At 40.7% G+C, this 16,028-nt stretch overlaps 1 protein-coding gene and 1 pseudogene across 1 annotated transcript in view; one reads left to right on the plus strand and one right to left on the minus strand.

The window, feature by feature from the left end:
• NR2C1 (nuclear receptor subfamily 2 group C member 1) overlaps nt 1-16,028 on the minus strand; it is a 46,849-nt gene that overhangs the window by 8,856 nt on the left and 21,965 nt on the right. Inside the window, exons 9-11 of the mRNA XM_049782812.1 lie at nt 13,761-13,882; nt 4,069-4,208; nt 1,826-1,963 (exon numbers count right to left, since the gene is read on the minus strand). Of these exons, the coding sequence (XP_049638769.1) occupies nt 1,826-1,963; nt 4,069-4,208; nt 13,761-13,882 (400 nt within the window). The remainder of the gene's footprint in view (nt 1-1,825; nt 1,964-4,068; nt 4,209-13,760; nt 13,883-16,028) is intronic.
• LOC126022879 (elongin-C-like) lies at nt 5,314-5,641 on the plus strand (annotated as a pseudogene).

Consider the following 16,028-nt stretch of genomic DNA (forward strand, 5'->3'; position numbering starts at 1 on the left):
TTTTTTTTTTGGTTTTTTTGGTCACACCCAGCAACACTCAGGGGTAGTTACTTCTGGCTCTAAGCTCAGAAATTGCTCCTGGCAGCAGTCTTGGGGACCATATGGGATGCCAGAATTTGGACCACTGTCCTTCTGCATGCAAGGCAAATGCCTACCTCCATGCTACTCTCCGGTCCCTGAATCTGTTATTTTAAATTTAAGGAAAATATGAGTGGCAAATAGGTTATGACCATAATGGATGAATGTTAACTTATGAAAAACATAAGAAAAACTATTTTAAGTTTTATATTTTTGGTATCATTGAGGGTAAAATCCAAGTTTTGTCACATTATTTGTGACACACAGAAATAGAAATACATACATACATACATACAATCATATATCAGGGGGTCCCAAGTGATAGCACAGTGGGAAGGGCACTTGCCTTTTAAGTGGCCACCCCAGGTTCAATCTCTAGCATCCCATATGGTCCTCCAAGCCTGCCAGGATTCCTGAGTGCAGGGCTAGGAGTTAACCCCGGGCACAAAAAACAGTAACACACAAACCCAAAACCCCCCATAAGAAATATACATCAAGGCTGAGGATAATAACTCAGTGATGAAGTACATGTTTTGCACATTTTAAGTATGCCCTAGGTTCAATCACTGGGACCAAACAAAAAACAAAATAAAAACAACCCCCCCAAAAAACAATTAAAACAAACAAAAAGAAAAATATACAAAGTTTGAAATAGTTAACTTTGCTAATTCAGAGCTTAACAATTAATTTACTATATGTGAAAAATACTCAGTGTCAGAAAAAATAGATCTAGCTGTAGCTTACAATTTATTGGTAGTTCTTTTTTTTTTTTCTTTTTGGGTCACACCCTGTGGTGCTCAGAGGTTCCTCCTGGCTCTGTGCTAAGAAACCACTGCTGGCAGGCACAGGGGACCATATGGGATGCTGAGATTCAAACTACTGTTCACCCTGAATCGGCTGTCTGAATTGGCTGTGTGCAAGGCAAATGCCCTACTGCTGTGCTATCTCTCTAGTTCTCTTGTTGGTAGTTCTACTATTTGTAAACATAACCCATTATAATAGCAATTTTTGTTTCATTTAGCCTTTAAATGATGCATAACAAAATATGACAACAGAATTTGCAACATTTAATTGAATCTGATCTTTTCTTTTCAAACCTAGATAAACATCTAAAATCTAAAAAATTCACCTGATTTCATGTCTGTAACTCACGAGCTTTTAGTATCATCAGAACTGCATAATCATCACCACCAGATGCTAATTTCAGGACATTTCCATACCCACTGGCAGTCACTGTTCTCCTTCCCCCTTCCCTTAATTCCTAAGAGCCTTTATATCTCCTTCAGCTGGCAGAGACGAACTATTCTTGATCTGTATTTTAATTAAAAAAAAAAATTTAGTGAAGGGGCCTGAGTGATAGCACAGTGGTAGGGTATTTGCCTTGCATGCGGCTGACCCAGGATGTACCTGTGTTCAATCCCCAGCATCCAATATGGTCCCCCCAAGCCTGCAGCAATTTATGAGTGCATAACAAGGAGTAACCCGAGTATCACCAGGTTTGGCCCCAAAACCAAAAAAAAAATTTTTTTATGGAAGCAAAATAGTTCAATAAAATAGATTTTTTATTGAAAAAGAATTAGAAGAATGTGAAGGGAAGAGACATGGTCAAGAGAAAAACTGTGATCTTATCTTCCTGTAGCATGTTATTTTTAACATTTATCTATATCATTTGTTGGAATTTCATTCATTCTCAATGTGTGTGTGCACGCATCCCTTAATACAAGATTATAATCTAATATTTACATACCTGGACTGAAGAGTACTATTGCCTTAAGGTAGGCATACTCGTATCCATCAATGCAGAGTTTAACCATGCTATTACAAAACTCCTGTAGTTTGAAAATATGCTCCATCAATGTTTTCCTTCTTTCAAATGACATTTTATCTAAAAATAAAAAACAGGCAAAAGTGTCTATTTTTAGCTGAAAGGCTTATTTTTTGCCAAGTATTTCTTACTTATCTCAAAGTTTAAAAACAAATACGATCAATTATTAAGGCTTAAAATTCAATAGCTCTGAATATAGATAAAATTAATTTTCTTCAGATAATTGTTTATTCAACAAAAAATAACCAGTAGCACAAAAACTCCTAAGATTAACAATATAACTTCGGACTGTATATATATACACTGTGAAGAAACCTCTGAAAAATGGGGTAAAAAACCTCACTTAAATCTGGTAACAGAGTTTGATTGAGCATGTCGACACTTGCATTGCAATTCATGCAACTCCCTCCTGCTGGAGGCTTTATTAATAGTACTATTTCTCTGAAGGCACAGGACTAAAATGTAAGATAAAATTTTGTCAACAAGAATGATTTCTATTGGCACCGTTTGTCTGATGTGAAATCTAGTGAGGGATACACCAATGTCAATAAGTTGTTTGTTTCGTTGGGCCACACATGGTGATGCTCAAGGCCTACATTTGGGCTCTGTACTCAGGAATCATTCCTTATGTTACTCAGGGGCCATATGTGGTGCATTGGATGCAAGAAGCCTGGGTTCCAGCCCTGGCAATACATTACCCAATGATCACAAGGTCTGATCTCCAAGCACTGAGTCGGGAGAAGCCACTCAGCATCACTGAGTTATAGAACCACAGCCCCCAAAAGAGAGAGCAAATCTTAGCAAGAAACATATATTTACAAATATATTTCACACTTTATGTAAGGCAACCTTGGATTCTGATACTTATGGTACAAAAATCTAAAAGATGTGGTTGGAAGTGGCTTAAAAATACTTAATTTAATTCTGTGACAATCATTTAAAGAACTGGTATAATATTACTAATATTGATTCTGAGGGTGGTGAAGTAGCATTACAAATATATAGGAACCAGAGATAGTTCATTAGTAAGTAAGGCCTTGCATCAGCCTGACCCAGGTTCTATCCCCAGTACCCCACATTGCCACCTGAGTCCTATCAGGAGTGATCACTGAGTGCAGAGCTAGGGATCTGTATAACCCAACAACAAAAACAAAAGAAACAAACAAGTACATCAATAATATGAAAACTTACAAATCATCTTGCCTCAATAAAAATTATTTTTCTTTTTAATGTGGGGGAAGGGCAATATCTCAAGGAGTTAGTGCATAATTTGCAGGTAGGAAGGCCAGATTCAGTCCCAAGTATTACTAGGAGCAAGTCCCTGAAAACTAAGCTAGGAATAGCCCAAGTGTGGCCCAAAATAAAAATTACATAGTGAGTAACTAGAAATACCTCTTTTTAATGATTAGTGAATTATTTATTTTGGGTTTTGAAGCCACAGCTAGTGTCACTCAGGTGTTACTCCTGGTTCTGCACTCAGAAACTGCTCCTGGCAGGTTAGCAGGATCATAAAAAAATGTCGAGGATTGAACCAGTTCGGTCCCAGGTCAGCCGCATGTAAGGAAAACACCCTACTGTGCTATAACTTCGGTTCTGTTTAATAAATTAAAAAAGAAATATTGGGGCCAGAGAGATAGCATAGAGGGTAAGGCGTTTGCCTTGCATACAAAAGGACAGTGGTTCGAATCCCAGCATCCCATATGGTCCCCCGAACCTGCCAGGAGTGATTTCTGAGCATAGAGCCAGGAGTAACCCCTGTGCACTGCCGGGTGTAACCCAAAAAACAAAAAAACAAACAAAAACAAAAAATTGGGGCTGGAGAGATAGCATGGAGGTAAGGCATTTGCCTTGCATGCAGAAGATCGGTGGTTTGAATCCTGGTATCCCATATGGTCCTCTTCCAAGTCTGCCAGAGGCGATTTCTGAGCATAGAGCCAGAAGTAGCCCCTGAGCGCTGCCAGGTGTGACCCAAAAACCAAAACCATATATATATATATATATATATATATATATATATTTACACACACACACATATATAGTCAAAAGTAAAGAGGGTGTTGGTCATCTAAAGAAAAAATCACCAGAGAGGGAACCTGAAACATTACACTTGATAAAAATAATGCCTCCTCTCTTTTACAAAATAAGAAGAAAAATCAAATTTTTACCTTGTTGAAGACTAGTATGAAGACAATTGACAAATGTTGCTAATATTGTTGCTACATTCATCACCTGCCAGCACTGGGCAAGGCCAAGAGTGAAAAGTTCATTCCAATAAGCTTTCACCAATGATATGCTGTTTTCTTGCCTATTAAACACACACACCAAATCAGGTATCAAAACAGATCTTAACAAACTTTACAATTGACATAATACTAAAACCAACAATATTACTGAACTAAAATTAGTCTGAAAAAGAAACAACGCATGAATTTGATCAATTGTGTTTTTGTATCTAAATGATGAGGAAGGAAAAAAGGATAGAAAGTAAGTAAATATAAATTATCCTTTTCTCTCTCTTTCCCCCCTCTCTTCTCCTCCTCCAACCCCCTCACAAATGCTCTACCGCTATACTATCATCGGCCCCTAATTGGTCTCTTTTCAGTTACTAACAGATGCAGCTAATATTTCAAACTAAAATTTTATATCTTTAAACCCATTTCCTGGGAAAAACATAAAATAAAGGGAAATGTACATTAAAATTTTGTTGTTGTTTTTTTTTTGGGGGGGGCCACACCTGGTGACACTCATGGGTTACTCCTGGCTATGCGCTCAGAAATCGCTACTGGCTCGGAGGACCATTGGACGACAGGGGATTAAGCTGCGGTTCATCCCAGGTGCAAGGCGAACGCCCTACCAGCTTGCGCCACTGCTCTGGCCCCCTACATTAACTTTTTTTGAAAGACATTAAAATCCACACATTTTTTTTGCTTTAAAAAGAGAAGTTAGAGTTGGCAGGAGTCAATTTCATGGGAGAAATTGTTTCTTAAATATGCTTCAGATATTAGTATAACAAGAATCTCATTAAAGTTTCAGGCTGTAGGCCCAGATATTATAGGAATCAAGGAGCTTGCCTCACATGCAGCTGACACAGATTTGATCCCCAGCACCATAATTGGTCTCCTGAGTACAAGCAGGAGTGACTCCTGAGCACAGAGACAGGAGTAAGCCCTAAGTACAGGGAGGTGTGGTCCCAAGAAACAAAACAAACTTCAAGTGAAATAGAGATTATAATTAACAATGATTTAGAAATTAAAAACTATCTTGAATTTCTAAATAAGGAACATCAAGCCGCCTCCCCCTCATTGTGGCTGGCAGTATGGTGGGGGTACATGTGGGTGGCCCTGGAACGAGGGCTGTGGCAGGGTGGTAAATGAGAAGCTGATAGGACTCTGAAAATAAAGAAGAATTTCATGAGTATTACAAATGGAGAAGAGAAAACCTATAGGGCTGTGAAAGTCCTGAAGCTGTGTATGTCACATTATTATCCTCTGACAGCCACGAGTATACAATAAACAGAATGTGAACTAATAGAAAATAATAATAGTGTTGAGTGGCTGAAATGAAACCAATGAATTCAATTTTAGAGAGACGTCTTCACATCTGCTATGAAAACTATGCATGTATTTTATCTACAAGGTTAGTTACACTGAGAACTTGACTGAGATACCTGGTTCCTAACTTACATCTGAAATCACATCATTGGAACTGCTAATGGCTGTGAGTTTCCTGGATTGTTAAATAGAATAAATTAAAATACACTAGGACCAGAGAGGTAGTATAGCAGGAAGGGTGTTTGCCTTGCATGTGAATGACTTGGGTTCTATCCCTGACATACCATATGGTCCTTTGAGCACACCGTCAGGATTGATTCTTGAGTGCAAAAGCCAGGAGTAACCCCCTTGAGCACTGCTGGATGTAGCATCAAAAGAATAAAATAATCAACTGTTTAGAGAAAAAAAAAAAGGGGGGGGGGTGCCGGAAATATAGCACAGTGGTAGGGTGTTTGTCTTGCATGCAGCTGACCCAGGATGGACGGTGGTTCGAATCCTGGCATCCCATATGGTCACCCGTGTCTACAAAGAGCGATTTCTGAGCAGAGAGCCAGGAATAACCCCTAAACATTGCTGAGTGTGACCCAAAAGCAAAACAAAACAAAAAGATAAAAACAAGGATTGAGACTGGATAGTACAGTAGGTAGAGTTCTTGCTTTGCACGTGGTTGAAGTGGGTTCCATCCCAATACCCCTTATGGTCCTCAGTCGTGTCACAATTGATCCCTGAATGTAGAGTTTGTAATGTTTTATTTAGTTGTTCTATAGCTTTATAGTAAGATATAACTACTTTGTTAGCTTTTGCTTTCTAAGATTTACTGCCCCAGGCACCTCTGGCCCTGGAAGAAGTAATAAAGTAATTCATTACCATTCCTAAGGCCCCCTGAAGCTAAAGGCAGCTGACTTTGTCCTGCTGCTCCTAGGTTTCCAGGCACCTCTGCCTCTGCTGGCAGCCAAGCTAGATAAGTGGCACCAGGGAAAGGGACTGTGTGGTATTTATTAAAATTTATGTAAACCCTTCATAGTTTTATGTAACTGACTAAGATGTAATGGAATGATCTGAAAGGTATAAAGACCTGCTCTCCCCTGTACTCGGGGTTCTAGACAACTTTCTGTGCTCCAACCCAGGCCCGCCTGAATAAAGCAACCTCCAAAAATTCACTGATTGACTCGCCTCTATTTTTGTAGTTCTTGTTTTTGGGCCACACCCAGCGGTGCTCAGGGGTTACTCCTGGCTGCTCAAAATAGCTCCTGGCAGGCACGGGGGACCATATGGGACACCGGGATTCAAACCAACCACCTTTGGTCCTGGATCGGCTGCTTGCAAGGCAAACGCCACTGTGCTATCTCTCCGGGCCCGTATTTTTGTAGTTCTAACAGAGTCAAGAGTAAGCCCAAGCACTGCTAGGTGTGGGCGCTCAAAACAATACAAAAGCCAAAACCAAACAGTAAATATCAAAAGAAGAAAAAATAAAATGTGGGCCACAAACTGGTCAGCTAGGACAGCCCTGTTGACTATACCGAGTTACTCTGTAGAGAGAAGTCTGATTTTTCTATTTCTATACTTAAGACTGACTTTTAAATATAAATCATTAAGAGTTCCTACAAGGTGAAGTAAGAGTTCTTTGAGTTTGCCAGGAAAGACTTAGTGTGTTCAAATTTTGTCTTAAAATTTTGATACAACATGTAGTCCGCAAACCCCAGAGAAGTGATCCCTGAAAACAGTGAAGAGCAAGCCACAGTGGGCAGACACAGATGGATGGAAGAACAAATGGACGGACAGACGGACGGGGACACACACACACACACACACACACACACACACACACACACACACACACACACACACACTTCTTAAAAGAACAAAGGAAAATGAGCATATATCATCACTTTGGAGCAGCACAGACTTACTAAGTATACCATCATTATCTCTACTAGTAGCAAAGAGCAAGGTAGGATTTCCTCCTCATCAACAGACTGGAATTAGGATATTAAGTCAGTGACAAAGCTCCTGGCAGATGGAGCATAACCAGAGTTAAACACAGCCCAGTAAGAACATACAAGTTTGATGGGGAAGTTGCAGAGAAGCCCACCAAGCTTAATGAGCCAAAACAAAAACACAGAAAGGTTCAAGCAGCATCAACCAGTTCAGCTAATCCTCAAACAATAACCTCAGTAATATTATTTTGAGGTGTAACAATCAAAAATTGACGTTTTTGGCTCAGCGGTAGGGCGTTTGTCTTTCATGACCTAGGACGGACCCGGTTCAATTCTCAGCACTCCATATGGTCCCCCAAGTTTGCCAGGTGTGATTTCTGAGCACAGAGTCAGGAATAACCCCTGAGCGCTTCTGGGTGTGACCCAAAAACAAAACAAACAAAAAAATCTAAACAATTGACTTTTACCAATCTACATTTTTTTTTTTTTTTTGGTTTTGGTTTTGGTTTTTGGGTCACACCCAGCATCGCTCAGGGGTTGTTACTCCTGGCTCCATGCTCAGAAATCACTCCTAGCAGGCTCGGGGAACCATATGGGATGCTGGGATTCGAACCAATGACCTTCTGCATGAAAGGCAAACGCCTTATCTCCATGCTATCTCTCCGGCCCCTATTACCAATCTATATTCTGATCATTTCAGCTGCCATTTTGTTGTAACAAGCATTATGAAGTAAATTTGTTATATGCCTGCTATGGGGGCTAGGTGAGAAACTGGAGACATTGGAGGAAGAAAAGTCACACTGGTAGTTGACCTGGAGCATTGTATACCTGAACTTTGTAAATCAATGTTATGGTTAAAAAAAAAAAGTAAAAGCTATAGGGGCCGGAGAGAAAGCACAGCAGTAAAGCATTTGCCTTGCATGCAGAAGGATGGTGGTTCAAATCCTGGTGTCCCATATGGTCCTCCAAGCCTGCTGGGTGCAATTTCTGAGCATAGAGCCAGGAGTAGGGCCTGAGCGCTGCTGGGTGTGACCCAAAAACCAAAACCAAAAAACAGACAAAAACAAAACAAAACAAAAAAACAACCATACTCCATAGCATCATACTTTCCTGTCAGCATTTATTTGAAATGAACACATATTTCTTAGCAAAAAACTCCCAGCGGTATGGCAACAGAGCTTGCTTCCAACCCCTAGTTATAGACAAATTACTGTTCAGTAGAATTTTAAAAATATCTAACTTAAGTATTTAAATATTAATAGTTATTAATGGATGGTTTCTTAAATTATTCAATAAACTCTCCTGTAATAAATGGTAGCAGGCTTGGAACTTTGGGGTATGCTATAAGAATCTAGGTAGAAGGGAAGCCTTGTGTTCATGAAGTCAGCGAGACCCCAATTCTATCCTCAGCACCACTTCAGATTCCCACCAGAGAAAGATGATCTGCTGTTTGGGATCTCTCATTCCAAAACAAAGACATAGGAGCCATCTATGGACCAAATATGTGGGAACATGGCAGCCAAGTGTATGACCCCTGGTGAGAACCACAACCAGCACGAACCTTCCAACCATGTGTGTGCAACTCCTGACCACTGGGGGAAGGGACGGGAAGGGGAAAACTCTAGGTAGAGCAATGCTCCCTTCATTCCAGACAGGTCAAGTGTAGCCTCCACCACTTAGTGGAGGTATGAATTCTGGTGCTTGAACTAAAAAAATACAATGCATGCAAACATGTATTAAAGCGTTCACACACACACACCCAGTCTTGAAACTATAAATCTCTAATGTAAAGAGTACAGAAAGCAGGGCCGGCGAGGTGGTGCTAGAGGTAAGGTGTCTGCCTTGCAAGCGCTAGCCAAGGAAGAACTGTGGTTCGATCCCCCGGCATCCCATATGGTCCCCCCAAGCCAGGGGCAATTTCTGAGCACTTAGCCAGGAGTAACCCCTGAGCATCAAATGGGTGTGGTCCCAAAAAAAAAAAAAAAGTACAGGAAGCCAGGTCAGATAGTACAGAGGGAGGGCAGTTGCCTTGCAGCTAACCCTAGTTTGATCCCTAAGCACAGAGCCAGGAGTAATTACTGCTGTGTAGTCCAAAAGAGAAAAACCAAAACAAAAGAAAGCCTTGTAAAAAAAAAAAAAACAAATAATAGGGGCCAGAGATAGCATGGAGGTAGAGTGTTTGCCTTGCAAGTGGCCAACCTGGGACAGACTCAGGTTTGACCCCCAGCATCCTATGATTCCCCGAGCCTACAGCAGGAATGACTTCTAAGCGTAGAGCCAGGAGTAACCCGAGCACCAAAAACCAAAAATAAATGAATTAATTAAAATGAGAGAAAGCAAAAAAAAAAAAAAAAGAGAGAGAGAGAAAGCTTATGTTTTTAGTTTCCTCAACATTGGAATATTTCCATAGCTAGTTACACTTAATTTAACAGATGCACTTGATATTAAGCAACTGTTTCAGAATCACTCCTAAAGTAATTCAAAGAACTTCCCCCAAATCCTTTTGTTATTTTACTATAAAAACCAATAACAAACAATTATTATAACAACTGCCAGATATTTTCAAGACATATGTATGCTAATTACAAGCTTAGGGAACTATGGGAACTCTTTATGCTTTAAAATAAATAGAATGATAAGAGAGCTAATAGGGTACTTACACTGCATGCAAGCAACAAGTTCAATCCCTTTATGGCCCCAGAACCCACCAGAAATGTTCCTTGAGCTCAGAGCCAGAAATAAACCTGAGGACAACTGGATGTGTTTCCAGCCTCCACTCAAACAAAAAAATGCCATGTACACATTTACACTGTAATTTAACTTTTATTTTTTTTGGTTTTTGGGTCACACCCAACAGCGCTCAGGGGCTACTCCTGGCTCTGCGCTCAGAAATCACCCCCGGCAGGCTCAGGGGACCATATGGGATGCTGGGATTCGAACAACTGTCCTGCATGCAAGGCATATGCCTTACCTCCATGCTATCTCAATGATTAGATAATTTTAAAAGTTAAATTATTATTGAGAAAGGATTAACAACTGTTTTTAAGGTCAGCTAGGGGCTGGAGTGATAGCACAGTGGTAGGACGTTTGTCTTGCATGCAGAGGACAAGAGACAAACCCGGGTTTGATCCCTGGCCATTCCATATGCACCCCCCCCCAAGCATGCCAGGAGTGACTTTTGAATGCAGAGCCAGGAGTAACCCTTTAGCACCAACGGGTGTGGTCCAAAAACACAACAAAAAGTCAACTATTCTCCATCAGATTAGTGGGGGTTCTAGGTAAGTCTTTTATAGTCATGACTTAGAAATGTTTCTCAATTATAGTCAAAATAAGTTGGAGACTGGTCAAAGGAATGAGATCAAATTCCTGTGGCAGGCAAGAATTCTACAACTGCCTAATCCTTTCAGCACAGAGGTGGGTGGCAGTAACCCTTGAGCATCATTAGGTGTGCTCCCCAAACCAAAAACCAAACCCCAAAAGACCCAAAATGTTTTCTAAGAATAAGTGGTGGATTTCCTTTTTTTTTTTTTTTATGATAGCCCTCTGAGAGGTTTTTCTTATTTTCCCAATAACAATTTTTATTTCAGATTTTGTGCTTTTCAATTCTTTTTTATTTTTATATATTTAACACCTTGATTAAAAATATGATTGTAGTTGGGTTTAAGTCATGTAAAGAACTTCATCAGTGCAACATTCCCATCACCAATGTCCCAAATCTCCCTCCTCCTCACCCCACTCCCGCCTGTACTCTACGCAGGCTTCTTACCACCCTTATTCATTCATATTGTTGTGATAGTTCTCAATATAGTTATTTCTCTAACTGCACTTATCACTCTTTGTGGTGAGCTTCATGTAGTGACTGGACCTTCCAGCCCTCCTCTCCTTTGTCTCTGAGAATTATTGCAAAAATGTCTTTTATTTTTCTAAAACCCATAGATGAGTGAGACTATTCTGTGTCTATCTCCCTCTGACTTATTTTACTCAGCATAATAGATTTCATGTGCATCCATGTACACCCATGCATTGTGTATATGTACCACAGTTTCTTTAGCCATTCGTCTGTTGAAGGGCATCTTGGTTGTTTCCAGAGTCTGGCTATTATAAATAGTGCCTGCAATGAATATAGGTGTAAGGATTTTCTTTCTTTTTTGATAAAAGTTATTTGCTGCTTTTGTTTTGGTTTGGTTTTGGGGCCATACCCAGTGGAGCTCAGGGGTTTCTTCTGGCTCTGCACTCAGAAATCACTCCTGGTAGGCTTAGGGGATCATGTGGGATACTGGGATTTGAACCCGGGTCCATCCTGTGTTGGTCACATGCAAGGCAAACACCTTATTGCTGTGCTATTGTTCCAGGCATGCTTTTGTTTTGTTTTATGGTCTTTTGAATCCTATCTAGTTGTGCTCAGGGATTACACCTTGCTCTAGGCTGAGAATCACTTCTAGCGGCTATAAGAGGATTGTACACAATGCTAGGGACCAAACCCGGTGTGGTCACCTGCCTTAAGTGCTGTATCATCTCGTGACCCCCAGTTAAAATAAGTTGTATTTAAAGAAACTTAGAACAATCTGAGGACATAGAGATTTATGTTCTAGCGGGGAAAGGGTTTCTTTCTCCAGAAGACAAACATATCTCTTAGGTCAAGACAGAATGCCTACACTCATCATTTCTGTTTGACAAAAATAAAAACACATGTATGGCATGAAAGAACTATTTACAAAACTATACTGAATACTGATTAAGAGAGAGTCTCGGGGCCAGAACGATAGCACAGCGGTAGGGTGTTTGTTTGCCTGGCATGCAGCTGACCCAGAACAGACTCACGTTTGATCCCCAGCATTTCATATGATCCCTGGGCCTGCCAGGAGCGACTTCTGAGTGCAGAGCTGGAGTACCCCTGAGTACCCCTGGGTGTGGCCCAATAACCAAACCAAAAAGAAATTACAAAAACTCCACCAAAACCAAAGAGAGGGTCCTGTTATTAGAATACTCTCCTAACTATAGATTTAATATTTTCCCTTGGTTACTACTTCAACACTTCTTATCAGTACTTGAAATCAATCTAAGTGTAATAATCTTTGAGCAAAGTTTGAGTGGGGTTTTTTGTGGGGAGGAATGGCTAGCTTTTGTGTTTGTGGGGAGTTTTTGTTGGTTTGGAACTACACATGGGGATGCTCAGGGCTTAATTCTAGCAATCACTCTTGGCAATGCTCAGAGGACCATATAGGATACGGGATCAAACTGGGTCAGTTGCATGCAAGGCAAACACCCTACCTGCTGTACTATAATCCCTTAAAAGGTTTTCTTTCTTTTTTGGTTCCCAATAGTCCTTAGGAGTGCAGAGGCCACTCTCAGCAATGCAGTCTTGCTGGTTTGATGATACTGTGCTGAGACCCACATACTCAGGGACCACCAGGTCTATACCCAACAGTGCTCTGGTGGCCACAGTGCTCAAAGTTTGGGGACTCGTGCACTCCAGCCCTCTGAAGTATCTTCTCAGTTCTAGCTTGAGTTTCTGATAGTAGGCCATTTCCTATTATCAGCTAATTACTCCCAAATAACATACAATGTGCTCATTAATGGTAGGACTAAATATCTTAATTAACATAATGGAACTATGGAGTTTACATTTCTACATCTTCCCCATATGTAGTCATACAATCGGAAAATAATTTTACTGTATGAAAACAACTTTTAGCTCCTAACATGCCGAAATAGTGGTGCTAAGAGAGAAACAAAACAAGCCCAAAAGTCTGGCAGTTTCTCTGTAGTGAAATCAGTCCCAGATTGCCTCTCACAAATGCTGACTAGGACTTCTCATCACCATAGAAAACATTCTGTGAGAACTGGCTTGGTCAAATTTCAAAATACAGCTATTTGTCAATATAAGAACAATGTAAACAGGAGGTAGGAAGTGGGAATACTGGTGATGGATGTGGCTTTGGAATTTTGTGCATAAGAAACCATGGAAACCAAAGAACCATCAATAACAATTTAAAAAACAAAAACAAAAAAAACACAATTTTTTGTTTGTTTGTTCATTTTTTGGGTCACACCTGCAGTGATCAGGTTACTCCTGGTTCTGCGCTCAAAAATCACTTCTGGCAGGCACAGGAGACCATATGGGATGCTGGGATTCAAACCACTGTCTGTCCTGAGTCAGCTGCATGCAAAGCAAATGCCCTATATCTCTGTGCTATCTCTCCGACCCCAACAACACTTTTTTAAGAAAATACTAACCGCTATGATTTAACACAGAATGCCAAAACTTTTAGTTAATAAGATCTATCATATTTTCTTCCCTTAATAAGGTTCTCGCTTATAGCGCATTTGTATGACAAAATGTGTACTTAAGGCCTTTGAAACACTTACCCTAGAGCCTGAAAGGAAGGGATGGAAAGTGCCCAGTGCAGGGACAGGAACAACAGCCTGGAGGCAGACTCCCCAATGTAGTGCACATTCAGGTCCTCGGGCATTGGCGAAGGCATGGTGAGCTAGTGGGAACAGGGCAACAGTGAGTGCTCAGGAAACAAAGCTCCACTTTAGCATCATTTAATAAAGTACTGCAACAGAGCCTTAGAGTAAGTTAATAAATCCTGAAAAGGATAAATGTAGGCAAATAAATCATCATCTACTAGGCCCACCACATACTTCAAAATAATCCAAGTCATTGGATATTAAGCTAAATCAGACTTTAGGAAAAATAAACAGACCACAAATTTCTAACAAAGAGAAATCCCACTTCCAATATAGACTACAATATTCTCTAGTTCTGTTAGAGCTGCTTTCAGTCTTGGTCTAAAAATGTGGGTCTTCCTTCCCTCTATTCTTTTATTAACAAGTCTATAACAAGTTCTGTTTATGGGACTGAGAGGTAGTACAGCTGATAAGTTGCTTGCCTTACAATTGGCTGACTAGGGTTTGATCCCCAGCAACCCATTCTGTTCCCCCCACCAAGCCCTGCCAGAAGTTAAGCAGTGTCAGGGTTCACTCCTGGCTCTGTGCTAAGGGATCACTACTGACAGGCGCAGGGGACCACATGGGACACTAAAGATTTAACCTATGCTGCCTCAGTTTGCTGTACTATCCCTACAACCTTCTCCCCTGAATTTTGAAACCCATTTTTACCCTGGTGAACACACTACTCCTGGGATGCTACTTGAAGGTTGGCTCTGGAGCTTGTGAGATGCGGGGGTGGAGCCCGTCTGTATGCAAGGCATGTACTCTGTACCTATGAAAACATTTTTCAAGATACTGATAAAGAAATTTCACCGGCAACTTAACTGAAACCTTTTTTTTAATACTTAAAATGTACCATAATAGTATCAAATCTAGGTGATGGTTTTGGGTCATCTCCCCTTCTACACAAACATAGCTGGACGACCCATAGGGCTCCAGTAATTGCCAGAATGATTTGGAGAAAAGAGTGAAAGGTTTGCTTTCTATTTGCTGTTTCAAAGAAGGTAACTGGCACATTCTCTGCTGCCTGCATACTATCTGCAATATGTACTCTTCCTTCCTCTTTCTAATTCTTCTATTTTTCTGAACAAAATGATATTACTCCAAAAAAAAAAAAAAAGTACATGTTTATTTCCAAGGGAGGTAATTTTCTCCCTCTTTTTTTTTTTTTTTTTGTTTGTTTTTGGGTCATACTTGATGCCTTCAGAAATTATACCTGGTTTGGCTCCAGAAATTACTCCTGATGATGCTTGGGGGACCATATGAGATGTCAGGGACCACACCATGCCCTATACACTGTGCTACTTCTCTGCTCCTCCCCCCATAATATTTTTTTAAAAAAAAAGGTAGGCCGGGGGCTGGAGAGATAGCATGGAGGCAAGGTGTTGGCCTTTCATGCAGAAGGTCATTGGTTCGAATCCCGGCCTCCCATATGGTCCCCCGTGACTGCCAGGAGCAATTTCTGAGCATGGAGCCAGGAGTGACCCCTGAGCACTGCCGGGTGTGACCCAAAAACCACAAAAAAAAAAAAAAAAAAAAAAAAAAAAAAGGTAGGCCAACACACACATAAATGTGTGTGTGTGTGTGTGTGTGTAGGAGGGGGGCAGGGTTACATCTCAGCAGTAGAGCACTTGCATGTGTGAGACCCTGGTGCATCACAAGAAAATAAATGAAAGGAGATTAAGTCACATAGCTAATAGTTTGCTACCTCAGTCACTATTAGGTACAAGTACTCCTATGTGACTTTCTGGGAAATGAAAAATAGCTTTCATTTAGGTCATTAAAAGCCTTTGCAATATCAAACAGATCAAAAATTCCATCAAAAGTATATAAACTTCCAGAAAAGTTAGATAAAAATGAAAAACACACCACATATCAGACACAAATGGTTCACCTATTTATAAATGGTATGAAGTAGTAAAATACAAAGCACACAAACACACACACACACATACACACCTTCCTGTTCCCCACCTGAAAGATTCCTGGCACGGCACTCAGAAATCACTCTTAGAGCGCATGCGGCACACACACACATACGCATGCACACACACCCCTAATCACTCTTAGAGCACACGCGGCACACACACACACAAACACACCTTCCTGTTCCGCACCAAGATTTCTGGCACTGCACTCAGAAATCACTCTTAGAGCACACGTGGCGCGCACACACACATA

Source organism: Suncus etruscus, chromosome 11, assembly GCF_024139225.1.
Source record: "Suncus etruscus isolate mSunEtr1 chromosome 11, mSunEtr1.pri.cur, whole genome shotgun sequence".
NCBI lineage: Eukaryota > Metazoa > Chordata > Mammalia > Eulipotyphla > Soricidae > Suncus > Suncus etruscus.